General features: G+C 44.8%; 2 protein-coding genes across 2 annotated transcripts; one reads left to right on the top strand and one right to left on the bottom strand.

Moving 5' to 3' along the window:
- Positions 1 to 124: 124 nt before the first annotated feature.
- Positions 125 to 1,082, bottom strand: PtA15_6A645 (uncharacterized protein; the record flags this gene model as incomplete). Its single annotated transcript, XM_053170372.1, has 6 exons — positions 125 to 280; positions 368 to 480; positions 557 to 654; positions 764 to 781; positions 875 to 959; positions 1,037 to 1,082. 6 exons carry the CDS (start codon positions 1,080 to 1,082, stop codon positions 125 to 127), a joined length of 516 nt encoding a protein of 171 aa, XP_053021570.1.
- A 2,081-nt stretch (positions 1,083 to 3,163) lies between these two features.
- Positions 3,164 to 5,423, top strand: PtA15_6A646 (uncharacterized protein; the record flags this gene model as incomplete). The annotated part of the gene is made up of 3 exons (XM_053170373.1): positions 3,164 to 3,422; positions 3,564 to 3,821; positions 3,943 to 5,423. 3 exons carry the CDS (start codon positions 3,164 to 3,166, stop codon positions 5,421 to 5,423), a joined length of 1,998 nt encoding a protein of 665 aa, XP_053021571.1.
- Between the last annotated feature and the right edge of the window lie 16,080 nt (positions 5,424 to 21,503).

Here is a 21,503-nt window from a genome sequence, read left to right on the forward strand (position 1 = left end):
ACAAATCAAATCACTTCCAGACTGGCTATGGTAGATTCATAGACAGAGAAAACATGATGATAGTGGAGAGGAAAAAAAAGAGGGTGAGGGTGAGGATGAGAAAGAGATAGAGGGAGCAGGTGGGTCAATCAAAGCAATCATCGGCGGATTTACGAGCCAGCCTTCGGACCCGTTTCTTGTAGCTAGCGGGATCATCGCGGAGTTCCTTGGCGGCATCGATGTTGGCGGGTGACTCGGTGTTCGGGTTCTCGGAGGCGAGTAAGGAGGTAACGGAGACCAGCTATTTAAGGGATCAAGAATGATGAGCATGGGGTGGAATAGACAGGCCATGAACCAGGGAAAGAAGGGTCAGAAGAAGAGCTCGTACGATCGACTCTATCGTGTGCACCGGTAACCACCGTTCGCCCGCATCCTCATACCCGTATTCATCATTTCCAGGCGGATGTAAGATGGAAATACAAACTGTACCGTCAGCGTAAACTAACAAAATAACATCAGAATCAGTCAGCCAATCAAATCCCGGGGCCGGAACGACTTGTTTGTTTTGTAAATTTACTATTCGGGTGCCACATTTGAGTCGTAAATTTGAGCTTGGGCGGCAGAAGTGGAAATTCGGCCGGGAAACTCATCCGAGCTCGTAAGAAAGCTCCCTCACTATTTCAAAATTCGAAAGAGAAAAAAAAGAAACAGAAAATCATGTAATTAGTTTTTTTTATTTGTTGCGGTCGGGAATAGGCAAATTTGAGAGGAGATGTTGACTTACTAGAGTGTGTCCGCTGGTCTTGAGAAAAGGAAGGGAAAAGAAGAGTAATTAGTTGCGTTGATTGACCGTCCAAGGTGGTCAAAGGGGCCATGTGTAGACTAGGAGTAGTACCCAAAGATAGTGATATCCCATTCGTAGACATCGTTGTCGTCTACGAGTCCGGCGGAGAAACCTTCGACTGGTCTCTTTCGAAACTCTGTGTTTGAAGAAGATGGTGGTAACAAGATGAACATTTTGCTGGAGACATTGACTGAATCTATGGATGGCTTGTACCTGCGAGCTGTTTACGAAGAAGGACTGCTGAGGGATTCGAGGCCATTGTTCTTGGATCTCGTGAAGCTCGTTTGTGGGTTGTTCGTTTGCTGTTCAGTCTTGGTTGGTTGTAGGTTGCTGCCGGTCAGGGTGGTTGATGTCTGGCGGGGAGCAAGAGGCCAGAGGGTGCGAAACTGTAAGGATTAAAACTATGCAGATGGGCTCAAGTCCATAATCCGGCAGGCCATTGGGCAGGAACCTGACTAGGCTCGCACCGCCACAACCCACCTCACCCTCTTCCTCAACGACATCAACTACAAACTCAACTCACTCACTCGGAGAAACTGACTGACGGTCATCTCCAATCTGGTGAGCAGTTCTTGCTGTAAATTGGCAAGTTGAATCTAACCTAAGCAATTCTGGATTGAGAGAATCCACCATAGATATGCACTTGATGGAGGATCAACCTTAGCTATTGAACCTCCCAATTGGGTCCCTGGCCAACCAAGCGGGCAACACCCTTGTACATATTTGGTGGGGACAAATTTTTGGCTTGCCCCCGGGAGTAATGAGTGCCTGCTTGCCGAGGACCTCGGCAAGCAATTTTGCACACACTCGGCAAAGATGGATTCCCTTCCGCTCGCCCAGCAGGCTTCCTCTTGCCCTTGGATGTGGAAATGACACCTGCTTGCCAAGGTCTAGGAATTATCTCGGTCAAGCAGATACATGTTATACATACACTTGGGGCTTCTTCCGCTGGCGCCCTTTGTACTCGGCCGGAATGAATATTCTTCCATTGCCCCGGATCACTTGTAACTGCTTGTCGAGGAAGATTTATCAGCAAGCAGGTGCAAGGTGCTCGCGTAGGAGGAATCCTCACGGGCGAGTGGCGATCCGCTCGCCGGGGATGATTCCGAGGAAGATTCCTCCACAGCAAGCAGTCAAAAGACCCGCTCGCCGGAGAGGCCTCCTCCTCGGCGATATCATTGTACGTTCTTGCAGAGAGCAGCTATGACGGGGTGTGCCCGCTTGCCTGATACATACCCGGCTGTCTCAGGAAACCTTCTCCTCGGCGGGCAGCCAGCACCACCGGCATGCCGGTGAGGAATCACGCCTGGTTGCTCGGCTCTGAGGGCCGGTTTCTATGTGTGGGCTCATCCCGGCTCGTTGGCTAGGTACCTTCATATGTGTTTTTTTCATACCCCTTTTGGCTGTACATATTGTTTTTTTCCTGCCTAGCAACCAAATTGAGTTTGCATTGCTTAGGCTACATTCAGGTTCGCCTGTAAATTCACTGTCCCTCGCATGTTGATCTAACCTTTTTTCCTCAGTCCTACAGTGCCCCCCACGACTTCTCAACTACCCCGCACCTGCAAAAAAAAATTGAACTTTGAACAATGTGTTCAAAGTCACCAGACATGTATCACATGTAAACTATACATTTTTGAGCCCTAATGAAGTAGGAGAACTCAAAAATATAACTTTGAAGTCTGTGCAATGCCTCAAAAAAAAGTTTCATTTTTTTCAGATGCAAAATTTGGAACAGCTGGTTTTAAGACCATAGTATGTGGTTACAGACATGTACTATGGACTTATGAAATATTTATTATGTATTTAGAGACTAAATTATCTATGTACATACATACTACAGGTGTAGATATTTATGTAAATATGTAGCTCCTTAGTTATTGATGATTGCCATATCCATCAGTACACTCTTTGGAATGTGGCAATGTGAAGAATATTTCTTCATTGCTCTCTTGGCAGCAAGTCCAGTGAAATTTCAATGAATTTGGACTATTATCATGCATGTTACCAGGTCTGGTTGGTGAAATGTGACATTTGCATCAAAAAATGTGCCAAAAAGAGCCCAGCATCAGCCCACTTTTAAAAGAATTTTTGAAAAAAAAAACTCCAAAATTTGGAACCTCCCTGTAGGGGTAGTTGAGAAGTCGTGGGGGGCACTGTACTCCTGTTCATCTTTTGCGCTGTTCTAGTCGTCTATTTCTCGTAGGGAATATACGTAAATCACACTGGTAAATCATTTCTTTCAGTATCTATCTGTCCTTGTTTCTTCTATTCACTTCTGGCTCTGTTTTTAGCACCGTACTTCAACAGCTCTCACAAGTCGGTCACACGCATACTCGTATGATGGTTCCTACAAGGATCTGGCTGTCATTCGAGAATAGGCTTGTTAGCGTTCGAAACAAAGAGCTCGAGCTCGTTGATGACCTCGTACACGCAGCAAAAAATGAATTCTCGGGTGATTTGCAAGATATCCCCACCTCTGATATCACCCTCCATCTTATTGAACACGCAGAGGCGCTCACTTCAGCCTCAAACCTTGCCGAATACGCTGGACAAATCTCCTGTTGTGCCAACCCGAAGACTCCCCTTATAGTGAAAGGTGAGCTTCTGTCCTGTCCGCGTCCAATCTCTTGTGCCAGCAATCGGAGGTTAAAGATCTTGCTGTGCTCCCTCTCCTTGCTTGATTATTAAACATTTTGTGTACTAAAACTGGGTGTTGCCCTGGAAACTCCTCTTCTAGTGAAATATCCTGCGATAATCTGGCTATCATACAAAGACAAACTTGTCAGTGTCAAAACAAAAGGACTCGTTTTTGTGGCTCAACTTGTGTCCGCAGCAAAAGAAGAATACTCGGCTTCTTTGCGTCATTTTGATAACTCGGATATCACCCTCCATCTTACCAAACACGCAGAGGCGCTCACTTCATCCTCAAACCTTGCTGAATACGCTGGACAAATCTCCTGTTGTGCCGACCCGAAGACTCCCCTTATAGTGAAAAGTGAGCTTCTGTCCTGTCCGCGTCCAATCTCTTGTGCCAGCAATGGGAGGTTAAAGCTTTCGCTGCGCTCCTATCCCCCTTCTCTGCTGGATTATAAAACATTTTTTCTCGTTATTTCTAGCAAAATTGCACGTCGTACGCTTCTGGGAGGCTCTACCCAAGGCCAATCTGGTTGCCAACGGGGAGGTCGAATATTTGGAGCTAAAAGAATCTTATGTTCTCGGACGGCAACATCTCGGTTGCCGCTTCATTGTACGCCCTGTTTACAAAGACCTCTACCAGTATTTTGAGACCAACAAGTGCTGGGACAAATTGGTCATTAACGGTACACCTGGCATCGGAAAAACCGTTTTTTCCGCTTACGTCATGTGGATCGCCGCGTGCAAGCAAAAAACCGTGGTGTGGGAGCCTGCCGTAGCTCCAGGGACTCCCATTGTGACCTATTTGATGACATCGAGTGGCGTTGAAGTGGTAGATACCAACAGTCCTGCGCTTGCAGACGCTCTTGCGAATTCGGACACAGTATACATCGTGGATGGCCATGCTCCCAAGATACGCAACGTATGGACACTCCTGGTCACCTCTCCACAGCGCGATCATTACCACTTATTTCTCAAAGGAAGGTGTTCACGGATGTTGTATATGCCACCTTGGAGTTACAAGGAATTCCAAAATTCCAAACGCATTCTCTATCCAGATGAAAAATTACTCCCCACAACGCTCATGGACCAGGCCTTCCAGTGGTACGGCGGTGTGTCGAGATACGTTTTTGAGAAGGCGTCAATTCACTTCAAATCCAGTGGCAACGAGGACAAGGCGTTTGTAGAAGTGACGAAGGATTTGCTTGAAGCAATCAAAACATATCAATTATCCGATATTGTACAACAGGCTATTAACGAAAATTATTCGCATCTTGTGATACACATTTGTAGTCACCCTAGTCAAGATCTCTCTGAGTTTCACTTAGCATGGGCATCACGCGAGGTTGAGAGGGCAATGGCTGACCAATATACGGTGGAACGTTCCACAAACATTCAAAATGCGCTCCGAGCTCCTTCCGATGATACCAACTTCCGTGGAATGCTGTTTGAAATATACGCCCACCACGTGTTGCAAGAAGGTGGAAGCTTTGAAGTCCGTCGACTTACCAAAGGAGATCCACCAAGCGGCCTGGACAATAGGATCACGTTTCCTGCAGCCAAACGTCGAACCTTTCAAACTTACGACGAAGTTGACCTAGGCCAGAACGTGTTCTGGGAGCCAGAAAGTAAACATAACCCATCAATTGATTTGTTGCGTGGACCAGCAAATTTTTTTCAAGTGACAGTTTCTGAAACACATCCGATCAAATATCACGGCCTACGCAAGGCCCTCAAGCGGGTGAAGTCCAAATCTCACCCAAGACTCTACTTTGTGGTTCCGTCCAATATTTATCCGACCTACAAATATCAGCATTATCATACCCAAGACGGCAAAATATACCATGGAAAACTTGGCGACATAGGCAATGTCGAGCAGTGGGCGTTGATGATTCCAATAGGTGGCGAGAAGCCGGTGAGAGGAGAAGACGAGGAACCCCCCCCAAAAAAGAAGGCTGTCTGAAGAGATGTGTCTCAAAGAATTTGTGCTAGCCCCCTTGTTTCATTTGAATCAAGTTATGACCTGACGACTAAATCAACTGCTTGCCACACTTCTTGATTGGACAACTTATACTTGTCATGAGTTACAAAATGGTTGTACTTACATAATGCTAGATTTACAGTTTGATCAGTAAAATCACCAACACTGCAAAAAAGTACTGGTGTTAGAAAGTTCACATCAATTTCACTATGAGATTTCCACAGAAAAAAAATTCTTCAAAGCATCTGGATAAAACATGTTGTCTTGATCATCTGATTCCAGGTTGGGCTTCTGATCCTTTTTGTCATTTTATCTGTCAGCTGGCTACTATGTCAGAGGCACCTTGACATAATATCAACAGAAAACATGAAATATCATTACATAAAAAAGAGACATTATTACTGCTATTACTTATACTTACACATATAAAACCTGGAATATTATTCCATATTCTGAATCTAAGCCTAATTTAACCTAGGGTACCTCACTTCAAGGTACCCTTAATTGTTATTCCTTCCTTGTGTAAATTGACTTCAAAGTTTAACAGGTGCAGCACATCTGAGCTTAACTAGGCCTCTTGGTGGGAGCGGGAGCAAGCAGCAGAGCTGTCCACACCAATGGAGGCCTATGCCTTATGTTGGAGTTCCCGCGTGATGAGTTTCCCGATTTGGCCTGAAAACCCCCTTTTTTGTCTTCCTCCTCCTGTACCTGCTTCCTTCATCACATCCACCCAATTTCCTTACCAGGCAATTAAGGCCTGCTTCTTGTCCTTCTTTTGGTGTTATGTATCATGTTGTACTGGTCCTGAAGGATTTTATAATGATTTTTGAAAAATGTCTGTTTTCATCTTGAGTTGCCAGTTTTAAGTTAGCTGGCCCCGCTGTGGTGATTTATATAGGCGAGCGCGGTAGAATGTCCACGCAGGGGATAGCACGGGCGGGGAATGCACAAAGCCGCTCAGGCATGGTGCATTCCGGTGACATAAGCACTGAGGATGAGGTCAGGAAAGCATGCTAGGAAAGCTTACGGAAAGTCACGCGCGGATTGGAATGCACGGATTGCGGATTGCGGATTTCAGATTGAGTATTCGGATTGGAGCGGAAAAAGACAGGGCTGGACCGTGGCGGGACTACACACGTGGACTGGTAGCAGCGGCGCGTCAGCGGGTGAGCCATGACAGCTCGAGCGGGTTCCATCAGCGGGTGGAACCGGGGTGAAGGCGGTGGCGAGAGAACGACTGACGGGGGCTAGACAGAGGACGGTGGGAGGGCAAGCGTCGGAGAGGAGCGGAGTCTGGGAAAGTGACAAGCGAGATAGCGGGCGGAGTAGGCGGACTAGTGCGGGAAAGTGTCAGACGTGCGGGATTGGGTGGGAACGGCGATGTGTGCGGAGGGGAGGACGGAAAGGGTTTTTCGGCTCTCTTTTTGGAGGAGGGGGAGGAGGATCTTTATCCTATCGTATTACGGATTACACTCATCATCATTGTACTTACAACTACGGACGTACAAGAGTTATTGAGAGATTATCTGTGTTCTTATCCTTAATCAAGAGTTACTTGCGGATTATTGTGCTTGCAAAGTGCGGAGCTTTATTCACTCGCGGACTATTACGCTATAGATCAGGCTCAGTAAAGGAGCGCTGAAGGCTAGCGGAAAGTAGCAGTGCGGAGCCGAGTTACCAACAATCACACAGCCCGGACATCAATATTCTTGAAGGAGGCGGTTAGCGGACATTCTACATCAGCCAACCAGCTTTCATTCTCACACCACATTGTACCATTTTTTTCAGGTCTTTGATTTTTAATTAATAAGCCAATAACAATTATATAGGGTATTATAGCGTATAAAATGATGACTTGACCTTTGAAAACGTAAAGAAGGCCATTGGAGAGTCCTCTTGAATCATAACCTTCCCCTTGAACCATAGAAATGGACCCGGAACATGAGGAATCAAGCTTGGTCAGCAACACAGGAGCTGCTGTTCACGACAACAAGCCAAATCATGACAACAACAAAGGTTCCATGCAAAATCAGAGAAATCCTAGCAATCAGGAAGATTTGGTTTCCCATCTGAGCTTGCCGGAGCCTTCCTTGACTGCCGAGATTGATGCTCTTGATGCTATAGAACCTCTTCCTGATGAGGTGACCTGCTTATTACAAGCAGCACCAAAGTATGCTGAAGCTCAACCATGAAGAACTCAAAGAGTACATTTGAATTGAGTCCAGAAAACTCTATGGAGATGAAGCCAAGGATGAACAAGTCAATGCTGTAGCCGCCTTAGTCCATGACCGGCACACCTTTGTTCTTGCAGGCACCGGTTTTGGAAAGACTTGCATAGCAGAGATGTATCACAATCTTTTCCAGCCCTATCAAAAGGCCGTTGTGCTGGTCTTGAATCCTTTGGATTCACTCAGAGACAATCAGGTTTGTATTTCTGGAAAAATGCAGCGTCCTTAATTCATAAAACCATTTTTACATTGATTTCTTTGTTCCTGATCTGGCCAGGTCAAAGAGAAAAAAAATTGGTTGGAGTTGATGGTAGACATATCACGGCGGTCAACTTGACAAGGAATGTCTTGGATGCTGACATGGCTAAACAACTAATTGCTGGGGAGTTTGAATTTGTGTACCTTGTAAGACCTATCTCTACGCTGTGGAACTACTCTGAGGGAAGAATAGAGCTTGAGAGGGATTTGGTGCTTGAAGGGCTGCCTCTCAGGGGAACAAGAAAAAGAATATAAGAGTATGGACTCTTAAGGAAAGGTGTGGCTATGGAGATTCTTGAGGTATGTCTAAGGGTTTACTTTCTACTAATCTAATAGCAAGGTAAAGGTAATGTAAAGTCTGTCCAACCTGATATATTTGGCATAGACTTATCAAGCTTGTCCACTCTGATTTAATGGCATAAGCTAGGCTAGTGAATGGTGACCAGTGATCTGGATTGCTGGGACAGGATCTGATGGGGGACAAAAGGTAGGGCCAAAGAGGGCAGACTATATACAAAATATTATGGGGCTGAGTTGTGGTTGGAAGAAAAGATGAAACAGTGAAAATTCTCAATCAAGGGGCTGAGGCTGAAACTACTATGGAGATGGGAAGTTCTGAGAAGAGGCTGAAATGTGGAGAGACAATGAAACATCACAACAAGGGTTTACATATCACATGAGAGTCTGAAAAGGGAAGGGCTGAAACCAAAGGGGACAAGGGGTAACCAAGATGGGATCTCTATGGTTATTACATGTGTGGCTAATCCTAATTGGGGTTGTTATGCTGGTTTGGGAAGGGAAGAAAAGATGGTCAATGTCCAGGGTCTTTCCTAATAGTCTGGCTCTGTCTGATGGGTGACTTTCTCCCACTTGTGCCTAGCTGGGAGCCTGAGAAATACTGAGTTGGTGTAGGTGGGTATCCAGAAGGTGGGGAAAAAGGGTGAAGAGAGAAAGGGGGGCCTGTTGATGGGTATGAGTTGTCCTGGCCTTGATCCTTAAGGGAGGTGGGTGCTTGAGTATTCCAGAGAGGGTTATATTGAGGGGAAAAGACTTTGATTTTGGTGCCATATTCAGGATTGGCTTACCACAACGCAAGAAGTAGATTATGTGAAAATCCAAAGATAAAAAGGAGATACTCTGCAGGAATACAAACTGACCACTGATGAATTTTTGGGCAACTGAGCCCAGAAGCCTTCCTCAACCGCAAAATCTTCCGGAATGTATATTTCAATTCAAAGTTTCAAAGTTGCTTGTCCTTGGTTGTTGTCAATGAAGCACACATGGTGTATGTGTGGGGCCTTGTTGCCAGTGGCAAATCAAAAGGGCTTGCGTCTCATTTAAAACATATGGAGCGTGGATGCTTTTGACCAGGATAAGGTGGACTAGGTGGCAGGCTGATGTTGACCAATGGAACTCCGCTGCTTATGATGTTTCCGCCACCTGCCGCCCTATCGCAATCAAAAAAGATTCTTGAGTCACTCAAGCTCACCAGAAATATGGTTGAATTTGTCCGACCTGAGATTTGCATCTTGCGGATCAATATGAAACATTCCCTTGCGTTGTTGGAGGACCTTGCTGATCTGTACAGTACACAAGAACAAACTCCAGATAGTAAAGTTATACCAACTTTGATATATTCTACTACAAGAAACCTTGGCGGACACACCAGGGAAGCTTTGAGGGCACTCCCCAGGAAGTGCCACAGCTGAATTTGGGGTTAGTTTTTGACTGAACTGGGGCAGAATTCCTTACAATGTGATGGTGAATTGTTCAATTACTGGGCAAGAGCTATAGACCAATCTAGTTTGGAGTGATATGTAACCGTTGGACATGAACTATCATTCAACTCTGTTGAATTCATCTTGAAGTCAAGTTCATGTCAATCCTAACTCAAGTTCTACATTTTAAAATCATGTAGCTCTTGCTTATCCATTTTTTTTTACATTGGGGTGAACTGCCTTCATCAAATATATATCACACCTGAAACACAACTGCTTAGATTTGGATAAAGAAAATATCAGAAGTGCAAAACATTTTAATATTTGCACAAGAGAAGTAGAACTGTATTTTGGCTGGGTATACAAGGGTGACAGGGTTCATAATCACTCAGCTGCAAATGCCCCTCTGTTCCAAAAAATGTGTGATTGGTGTGTGATTTGTCACCCTATTGTACACGCAGACAATAAGGTGACAAATCATATTCCATCAGGGTGCCCGTACAATAGGGTGACAAATCACAAACTTTTCATACCAGAGGGGGACTTCTGCCGAGTAAATGAGGGTAAAATTTAAGAAAAATTAGTGTAACTGCCCTGATGGGATATGATTTGTCACCCTATTGTACGCGCGCAGTACAATAGGGTGACAAATCAGGCACTTTTCATACCAGAGGGGGACTTCTGCCGAGTAAATGAGGGTAAAATTTAAGAAAAATTAGTGTAACTGCCCTGATGGAATATGATTTGTCACCCTATTGTACGCGCGCACAATAGGGTGACAAATCACAAACCAATCACATTCTGTTGAGGCCACAGCAATGGGTACAGGATGATGAAATGGTTCCAACACTATTCAGATTGACTTCACCCTTGGGTACAAACAATGTGTGAGTGGTGCTTGACACTTTAGTTAAACTTTGGTCACAGACACTTTGTTTTCTGTGGTCCAGTCTAGTTACTACTGATTTATGGAAGAGTTCCAGCTGAGTTATGGATACAGTGCCCCCCACGACTTCTCAACTACCCCGCACCTGCAAAAAAAAATTGAACTTTGAACAATGTGTTCAAAGTCACCAGACATGTATCACATGTAAACTATACATTTTTGAGCCCTAAAGACGTAGGAGAACTCAAAAATATAACTTGGAAGTCTGTGCAATGTCTCAAAAAAAAGTTTCATTTTTTTCAGATGCATAATTTGGAACAGCTGGTTTTAAGACCATAGTATGTGGTTACAGACATGTACTATGGACTTATAGAATATGTATTATGTATTCAGAGACTAAATTATCTATGTACATACATACTACAGGTGTAGGTATTTATGTAAATATGTACCTCCTTAGTTATTGATGATTGCCATATCCATCAGTACACTCTTTGGAATGTGGCAATGTTAAGAATATTTCTTCATTGCTCTCTTGGCAGCAAGTCCAGTGAAATTTCAATGACTTTGGACTATTATCATGTATGTTACCAGGTCTGGTTGGTGAAATGTGACATTTGCATCAAAAAATGGGCCAAAAAGAGCCCAAAAATGGGCCAAAAAGAGCCCAGCATCAGCCCACTTTTAAAAGAATTTTTGGGAAAAAATCTCCAAAATTTGGAACCCCCCCCTGTAGGGGTAGTTGAGAAGTCGTGGGGGGCACTGTACTTCATATATACTTGTATATCATTTCATGTTTGATTACACATATGATGTAGTAGACATTGCACTGAGTTATGAAAAAAATTCAAGGTAAGGCACTTACTGGGGAGTGCCCCCCAAGCATCCCTGGTGACAAGTGCTTCACTTCCTCAACTGCGCGCGTGGGTCGAATCAAGAGGATGATGCGTCCAGCACTTTTTCTTGCCGCTACCACTTGGTTACTGGCGACTTAGATAAAGCAGATGTCACCGGTGATTTTGAAAAAGGAAGCTTTCCTGTAGTATCTTCAACAATGGCGCTTGGGTTAGGCCAAAACTGGAAGAGAGTTCGATTGGTTATAACCAAGGGTGAAAGCGCTGCGCTTCAAAAAGCGCAGCGCAGCGTGAAGCGCAGCGGTTTTGGTGGCCGCTGCGCTGCGCTGAAAGTAGCGGCCCCGCCCGCTGCGCTACCGCTTTTTGGGTCTGGCAAGAAGCGGGGACCCGCTACTTTCAGCGGTAGCGCAGCGGAACCATTGCTGCGCTACCGCTTTTTGACCTGGCCGCGTAGCGCTCCCCCGCTGCCAGCCAAAAAAGCGCAGCGCAGCTGTTTTGGTGGCCGCTGCGCGGCGCTGAAAGGAGCGGCCCCGTCCGCTGCGCTACCGCTTTTTGGGTCGGGGAAAAAGCGGGCCCCCACTATTTTCAGCGGTAGCGCAGCGGGACTGGCGCTGCGCTACCGCTTTTTGGGCTGACCGCGCAGCGGTTCCCCGCTGCGCTGCGCTAAAAGACCGCTTTTTTGTAGCGCAGCGCAGCGTTTCAGCCTTGTTATAACTTATCCACATTGGCCAAAGAGACCTCTCCTTCCATATCTCAAATGCTCGGACGGTGTGGGAGAGATGGTAAAAAGGGCCTTGCTATCCAAACTTAGCTAAGTCCGAGGGTGGAGGCGTGAAGCGCCTCCACCGGAGGGACTTATGCGGTATCGGTGATTGAGGCCTGAGAGGAATGGCCAAAAACGCCATTTTCAACGAATGTTGCAATAGCTCCCTTACCTCCGAAGATTTCACCAATATTTTTGGATGTTAAGAAAGCCCTGCATCTTGACTAATTTTTGATGCTCTAAGATCATCAAATTTCATCATTCCTTGCTCATAATAACACATTGAAGTTGGTGGGTTGCAAAAGCCAAGCCTGAGGTCCGTAAAACATCATTTTAGTGTAAATCCATACGCTTTCCTCAAGAAAAAAAATGACAGGTATCCAGGACTGATGTCCAGCCTTGCCAACCAACTGCGTGAGAAAATGCATTTGGGCCTGTTCACTCAAGATTCCGAGGGATCTCATTTGAAAAACAATTATATCTCGACTGTTTTTGCCAGCATGAAGTTTTTTTACTACATGCCTTGTATCTTGGGTTTGGGAAGAAGAAAAATGTACACAAAGGTGGCAGGAGATAGCCAGGCATCTCAAGAGTCTAAGTGTAAATGTAGAGGGTGATTACACCAAGGCAGCACTGTGCAGGGGCCTTAGCATAAAAAGGTAGGATTATTTTCATTTCTCTCAGGCAAATTTCACCAATAAGGCATAAGTCCCTCCCAGAGGGAGGCCTTCGGCCTCCCTTGGGAGGGACTTGGTTAAGTTTGCTTGCTATCATGCTTGTTGAGTCCCATTGCAAGAACGGAAAGAACTCTGTTAGTGATTTCACAAACATGGAGTTTCAAAACAACAACACTAGGATGGATGCGTTAGCAGTTACACCTGTTTGCCTGCGGGCTGCCTATGCGCTGGATAATTTGTATGCCAAGTTGCAAACTAAATTAGTTGTATAAAACTCTTACTTTACTTTTTACTATAGAATAGGATATGTTCCTTTGTCCTTTGACAATCCAAACTACAAGAAAGAAGATGAACGTGAAGTCAAGAAGTTTGGCAAATGTGACTGTTCCAACTGTGAACCCAAAAGCAGTGAATGGGTGATCAGCAACCTAAAAAGAGCAAATGTTGATAACTTTGAATCATTTGTATCAGACTCCCCACAAGACATTGACAAGTTGCATCCAATTAGCCAAGAAAAACATGCTGTCAACAGTCGAGTGGATTGGGTGGACAAATCTGGCAAAAAACCACTACACAGAGTTCTTGAGACCTTTGCGCAAAACTTTTGGTACTATGACGAATTCTTCAAGGCTGAGATGAAAGGTTTTGGTGGATATTCATCAGACATCTACTTCACCATCAACTACGCGCGCAAGATTGCAAAAAATGTCAAGAAACTTACTTTTGAAAACCTCGGTGATTTGATTGGTGGTGAAATGTTTGATTGTCAATTTCCAATGCTGTTTGAACATATTGAGGCCTTCCAATCAACCAATGAGTGTAGATATATCTTACGCAAGCAAGAAGAAGTGGATGCCAAACTTGACATGAATGCAAGCTGACTGCAAATGGAAAAGGAGAGCAAAGAGAATCAAAAAACTGCGGCAAGAATAGCCACCCAAGAAGCCACTGCGCTGAAAAAAATTGAGACAGCCGCAAAAGACCAAGCCAACGCCAAGCGTAAACGTACTGCAAAGGAGGCAAAATTCATTGAAAGCAAGAAGAAAAGGGCTAAGTGGGAAAGTGATAAGATTGTTTTACGTCAATTTCAGGCTCAAGTGGCGATTGATTGCAAGAATACTTGGGTGATCAATGCTGGTCCAGAGGCTTCTACAAGCTTGGTTGTTAATGGATCAATCAATCCTTCTTTGCTTTAAATAAAAAAAAAGAATGTGAAAACACAAAGATGTATTTGTTTCAAGTACAGAAGAAAAGAAATACATTGTTAAAGTGCGTGCCAAGTATTTTGGGTAGGGTCTACATCTTGGCTTTCTAGAGGACCAAAGTAGTTCCCAAGCGAAATGCTGAGTTTGCCTGGTGAGGGATCTTCATCCATCATCCAGGTTGAGTTCAGAAGGGTTGTTGATGGTCGGAATTGATTGAGAATAGTCCTTGCACCAGCAGCATCTTCTTGCATCACATGGATACCTTGTTTCATAATACTAGTAGTTTTTCCTTTATCGTTCTTGGCCTTCTTTTTACCTTTTTGTGGAGGAGGGTTTGTCACGGGCTTCAAAGAATTGGATCTATCTCCAATAGACTTTGATATAGCCATGCGGAGGAAGGCGTTGATTGACTGGATGGTGATTTTATGCTTGCGAGATTGATAATAATTGCAGGCACCTGAGTCATCCTTGATCAATCAAATTAACTGCTGCAGCTTCAAAAAAATGGAACAATAATAAATTCAGCAAGCGTGATTACTGGCAAAAAGCAGGATCAACAGACCAGCGGGATAGCTGAGGAGAATAAATCCCTCAGTTGTTTCACATCGGTCCCAATCCCGTTATTGTTGAACATAAATTTAAGCCAGTAATTTTTGGTTTCAAGGTAGAAGTCCTTCGCTACAAAATGACCTGGCCTTCTGCTTGGTGTGAATAGTAGAGAGTGTTGGATTGCTTGGCCAAGAGCTGGTGGGAGAACTTTTGTGATCAAGACAATCATTCTAGGAAGGTGGATTGAATAGTGAGTTAATCCGGTAATGCCTTGTGCCATTACTGACCATCTTTGCCAGATGTTTAGTAGTTGACCAATATCACCTGCTTTCATCGACCAGTTGGCTTTGACAATGGTTACAAAGTCACGTAAAAAAATCATGAGATTGAAAAGATCAGGCGAATTCATACTCTCAGCCTTTCGGAGTTCTGCCGGGCCAAAGAATTGATTGTAACAAACATCAATAATGCAGTTGATTGATGTGGCTGCTAATTTTATTTTAATCGTTTGGCAAGCTGTTTGGGGGTTTTTTCATGACCAGTCTGGTTCGGAAAAACTGAAATGTCAGAGGAAAATGGTAAGAGGATCGACAGGACATAGAGAAAGGAACTTACTGCAAACAATGAATAAGAGTGACTTGGTGTATCTTCTGGATATTTTTGAGCATCAGGGTGAAATCCTTTTTTGCAGCCGGTTTCTCAGATGGAAGTCCAAGGGCTTGAAGGGTCCTCCAAGCTCCAAGATCATCTTGATTCTTGTTGTTCCCAAAGTGTTTCAAAAATATAGCTTGGCTAATGTTCCACAAGGTGTGAGCGGCGCCCAAAATCATGAAGATATTTCCAATACTTTCTTCTTTTTGCCCGCTAGGTTTTTTTTGTGACCGCAAACATTCCAAGTTCAGAATTGTTCCTAGATAGCCCTCCATGACCTGTATCTCTGAGAAGAATTGATCCGGTGTAAGGTTTGTTTGAGATATGATCTCCTTCAAGATATTGCCGATCCCTTCAGCGCAATTATCCAATGCCAACATGAGTTTCAGCATTGTAATATCAGGCTTTTTCGGAAGTATTTTATTGATGCTTGGTGGTTTGAGAGGAATTAGGTTCTTTGGATCATCTGTGGTGGCTATGTAGGTCATCATCACTCAAGCAATCTGGCTCTTGACTGCAGCGCGGAAGTGGATCTCCTGCTCAAGCGTTGGTATAAACATTTTTGGTGGAATCTTCAAATTTGCAGAATATTTGATAGCTTGTTTGAAATGTTCCATTGAGAAATCTTCTGGATCATTTCCCTGGATAAGAGTAGGATCAAGAGTGTGAACATAGCCCCATGTTCCATGGAACATGTGGCTAGTTTTTTCAATGGATTTGAAATGGATCTGCATTGAGTTTGCTCAACGGTTTTCTCCTAACGATACCTTGGCACATATTGTCTTTGCTGTCTAAAAAACAACAGAAGATAGCTAGTTAGTCCTGTAGAATGGAAGAAGAAAACACCCTTGTGTTTGTCTGTACACACCATGCATGCCTGCTTCTCTTGTCTAGTTTGGGAAAGCTGCTTCTTCTGATTGTGTCCGGGCTCTACAGTTGGAGCATCTTGGTTGTCAACATCGAGTTCTTCTACACTATCCTCAGAGTTGACGCAGCCGGTAATGTCACAATTGAGATTTTTTTCCGGATCATCTTGATGTTTAGGTTTGATCCTGTTCAAAAGCTTTGAGGAGATGAGCTCATACAGAAATGGCATATCCTCTTTGATAAGCTGGGAGTTCCTGGTGTTTTTTGATTCGCTAGTGAAGAAGTTTTTGTCAATCTTGTGTGAGCTGTGGTAAGCGCCATTTGGAAATATGCCACGTTTGGGAGATTCACTATTAACACAGATTTTTGCCTATCAAAGTATTCAAGTCAGTCAAGTCTAGCATGCAAGAGTCACTTCATTATGAACTAAACTGACCTTGTTCAAAATGAAATCCTTCCAGAAAGCACGACCAATCTTTGTCTTATTTGAAAGCCGTTTGATTGACTGAATTAGGTCTAATGTTGAAGGCCAGCTGTCCTTGGTGCCCCAACTTACACGAAGTAAGGCCAACTGGATGGGCTGGTTTGTGAGAAAGGCCTGGAGAAACTTCTTTGGGGTTAGATTAAACCTCAAAATGGTGTCACACATGTATTGGACTTTTTGATATTCAGTTTTCAGTTGAGGGCAAAAGCCATTCCATTGCATCTTGATTGAGGCCGGTCTGAGTTTTTTTAGCTTTTGTCAAGAGTTTCTGTCCCAAGAAGACTGCTTCCGGTGGCTGCTTGTTTTGTGAGGAGGGTGTCTTTTTTGGGATTATGTCCGATGATATGTGTTCTTTTTTTTGATTGCTAACTTTGTGGATTAAACACATAAGGTTTTGTACATACAATAGTTAGTCGGATCAGTAAGCTTAACTTAGGAGGACCTCAAGGCTCCCACTTTTGGAACATTATTATAAAATCACAAGGTTATGCAGTTTTTCTGAGTTTGGGTTGGATGAACAGGAAGATGCAGCTCTTCCATAAACCCTGCTCAGACATCCTCAAAGTTTTGAGGACATTGTGTAATTCAAGGCTGGATTTTTCTCCCACCAAAATGTGGGAAACTCATCATGCGGGTTTGCCAACCTAAGGCACAAGTCTCCCCTGCGGGGAGGTTTGCTTTGCAAACCAACCAGCCAGCCAACTGGCTGGCGCGCCCCGCAGCAGGGGACTTGTGTTAAGTTTGCAGCACATCCCATGTCAATGCACCTGTATGCTTATATACATAAATAAGCACATATGCTTTTACCCCAGTTTCAGTGACAAAACTGAGGTGTTGTGTATAGTTTAGAAGATAGTAATATTGTTATGTGGCACATCCAAGCCCGTTGCTCTGTAGCCAGGCGCACCTGACAACAGTAGAGCCCTGTTGCCTGGAGCTCAAGCCCCCATGTGTGGTGTACACATATGCATAATGCATAAACCAGCCTGCAACCAAAGCACCTGGGTTACAACTTACCAGTACCCAAGAATGGGCCAGAATACGCCCCAATAGGAATATTACATGTGTTACACGTACCACACACATGTAATTTACAGTTAGATAAGTTATAATAAACAGATCATCAAATATGGACACCTTACACGTCTTACCAGACCAGAATACCCCTTGTGGCGTGTGCAGGAGAGCATAGAAGGCACCCTAGCTTCCTCCTACACCTCAGCACACGTGACCTACACATGTAGTAAATATGTAGAAGGGTTCAAATGACCTGCAGAATTCAATGAGTGCTTCCAGAGCATGTATAAAGCACTGCCTACACGTGTACAACTCCACAGAATCCAATTCTAGTACATTCTGTGGCACATTTCCACGGAAATAAGCATTGCACAACCCCCAACCAGTCCCTATGACGGGGTAAAGATGTTATAAAATCATGCAGAACCTCTGTAATTGGTCCTTGGCAACCCTTGTATCCAAGCCCGAAGGTTCCACAACCATCAGCGCCCTCCTGCGCAGCTAATTTGCCTCAGTCTCAGAAGACGCCCACACGTTTCCCCATGTCCCCTGAGCGCCCCTGAAGGCCTGCCTAGGCTATAAAAAGGGCTCTTTCTTGGCCCAAAAGGAGATTTGGCATGCTTATTTACACTAATATATTTTATCCACCTTCAAAATGTGCTCAATAGCCTGTTTCCAGCCTGATAAGACCCTTAGTAGTTATTTCTAGCCTCATTTGTTTGCCAGAAACTGCCCAGTGTCCATCCAGCCTTCAGAATCAACTTCTTCAAGCGCTTCCAACTGTCCATTTTCTATCCTGCAGAACCTCAAGACCTTAAGGGCTTTTTAGTAGTAAGTTTAAGCTAGAGATGGTCACTTCAAACCCGCTGCGGGTATCCGCTATCCGCTGGCGGATATCCGCCAGAGTGGGCGGATACCCGCCAGCGGATGCAGATGCGGATGCGGATGTCTGAGATTCCAGCAGAATCCAGCGGGTACCCGTGTATTCCGGTGGGTATCCGCTCTCCCTAGGGTATGGGAGCTGTGGCGGTTGGCAGCCATGAAGCCGTTCTATGTTGCTGTTGATTGGGGGGAGTCCCTCCTGGTCGACAGCAACATACAATAGTCGACCGGGATGAGTCCTTCCCGGTCAACAGGCATATGTATCAAGCAGTCGACCAGGAGAAATCCCTCCCGGTTGACAACTAGACATACCAGTCAACCGGGAGAGACAACTATACACACCAGTCAACCGGGAGGAATCCCTCCTGGTTGACAGTCATGTCAAGCAGTTGACCGGGAGGAGTCCCTCCCAGTCAACAGCCATATTGAGCAGTCAACCGGAAGGAGTCCCTCCTGGTCAACAGCCATATTGAGCAGTCGACTGGGAGGTGTCCCTCCTGGACGACAGCATTATGCAGCAGTCAACCAAGAGAAGTCCATCCCGGTCGACAGCCATATAAAGCAGTTGGCCAGGAGAAGTGCCTCCCGGTTGACTGACATATGCAGCAGTCAACCGGTAAGCACGTTTTGAGGGGAGGGTATCCGCCCCAGAGAGCGGGTACCTGCTGTCAGATGTGGATGTCGGGATATGGGTTAAAAACGCCGCGGGTACCCAGATGCGAAGTGACCATCTCTAGTTTAAGCTACTTCTCTTGAGATTCTCCACCATTCTTTACTGGGATTTAAACCACCCCTGTTCACAGGCCCCAGTGTGTTTCAGGTAACTAAATCCTCTGCTTTTGCATGATACCTTTGAGGGATTAAACACCCCTGATTTATCAGACCTTTCTTAAAATTAATTATATTGATTTTATTAATATAGTTACTCTATTTTTGCCTATATTATTACACCATAATTACCAATATATCATTGGAATTATCCCTTGGACTTTTGTCCCAGAGTTTTATACTCTTTTATACTAGTTTTGCACCACATGTAGCTAGAAGGAGTACACCACAGAGCACGGTTGAATGTGGCTCAACGCAAAAATTGGGGTTGGGCCGAACCTCCCGCGTCCCGTCAGATAATTGGGCGGGCTTTGTAGCTGGAAAAGATGGCACCTGCGGTTGGCTTGACTGCCAGTGTAGGGTTGGCGTAAAACCATACTGTCAGCCTGCGGTCAAGCAAACTCCCAACACCAGTTTGACATTGGTGCACCGCTGTCAGCCCTGCATCCAATGTTGGCCTGACGTAGGCGCCGCAGTCAGGATTGGGTCAAGAGACCTGAGGGCAACTCGCCAAAAGTACTTTTTCCCTGGGGCTTGAACCCATGATGACCAGCGCATGAGAAGCTCATCCTGCTCAGCACTGGATTCCAAGCATCAATGATGACCACTAGACCATGTCTGACTTTTCAAAAGTAGAACACAGTAATATGCACTATATTTCTTGAATCCAGGATTTACTGAGTATTATGAGCAAAGCAGAGGCTCTCATTCTTCTCAAGACTTCACTTTTGTATTTTTTTTTTTTTTTTTGTAATTTCTCTCCTATGTAGCCTTTTTCCTTACATGGAAACAGGCACAGAAAACCTATTTGAATTTTTTTTGGTTGGCTTGACATTGGCTTTGGTCATTGAGTGCATTAATTATCCACTTAATGACCGGTGTGTGCTGTTCATTGAGTGAGCTGTGTATCCACTTGATGACCAGTGTGTGCGGTCATCAAGGGGGCTGAGACCCACTCAATGACTGGTGTGTGCCGGTCATAAATAGGGCTGAGACCCACTTGATGACTGGTGTGTGCAGGTCATTGAGCAGGCTGAGACCCACTTGATGACTGGCACACACCAGTCATCAAGTGGGGCCCCGTTTGGCACCAATATAATTATAGGTGATATAATCGCTGATTAATTCAATAAAAAATACAAAATTCAACATAAAGCCTCCAAATTTTTTTGTAGGCAACCTACAGTGCTTCTCTCTTCAACTGTGAACCCAGAATCAACTTATCCAGCCATCTTCAGCACCATAATACCATTATATCACTTCATATTGGTTAAAAGTGATATAATGGTATTATGGTGCTGAAGATGGCTGAATCAGTTGAATCTGATTTCAAAGTTGAAGAGACCAGCACTGTAGTTTGCCTACAAAAAAAAATTTGGAGGCTTTATGTTGAATTTTCTATTTTTTATTGAATTAATCAGCGATTATATCACCTATAATTATATTGGTGCCAAACGGGGCCTGGGTTGAGAATCCACTCAATGAACAGTGTGTGCCTGTAATTGAGTGGGTTGTGTATCCACTCAATGACTGGTGTTTGCCAGTCATATTGAGTGGGTTGTGTATCCACTCAATGACTGGCACACACCAGTCATTGAGTGGATACACAACCCACTCAATGACCAGTGTGTGCCAGTCATTGAGAGGGTTGAGACCCACTCAATGAATGGTGAGTGCTGGTCATTGAGCGGGCTGAGACCCACTCAATTACTGGCGTGTGCCGGTCATCAAGTGGGTTGTGTATCCATTTGATGACCGGTGGGTGCCAGTCATTGAAAGGGTTGAGACCCACTCAACAACCAATGTGTTCTGGTCATCAAGAGGGTTTTGTACCCTCTTGATGAAAAGGTTGTACCCAGTCGTCAACTGGGAGGGATTCCTCCTGGTCAAAACATGTATGGTGTTGTTGGCCGGGAGGGACTGCCCCCGGTCAAGTGTTGTATATTTATTATTGTTGACCAGGAGGGATCCCTCCTGGTCAACATGTGTATGATGTTGTTGGCTGGGAGGGACTGCCCTGGGCCATGCATGTTGTATCTGGTTGCCGGCCGGGAGGGATCCCTCCTGGTCAACATGTGTATGATGTTGTTGGCCGGGAGGACAAGGGCAGCCTGCCTCATTGGACTAGGAGGGACTAGTACATATTCCCTTGTCCCAGCTGAGGAATTCACACTGATCAGGGCTGATAGCTCATG

Source organism: Puccinia triticina, chromosome 6A, assembly GCF_026914185.1.
Source record: "Puccinia triticina chromosome 6A, complete sequence".
Taxonomy (NCBI): Eukaryota; Fungi; Basidiomycota; class Pucciniomycetes; order Pucciniales; family Pucciniaceae; genus Puccinia; species Puccinia triticina.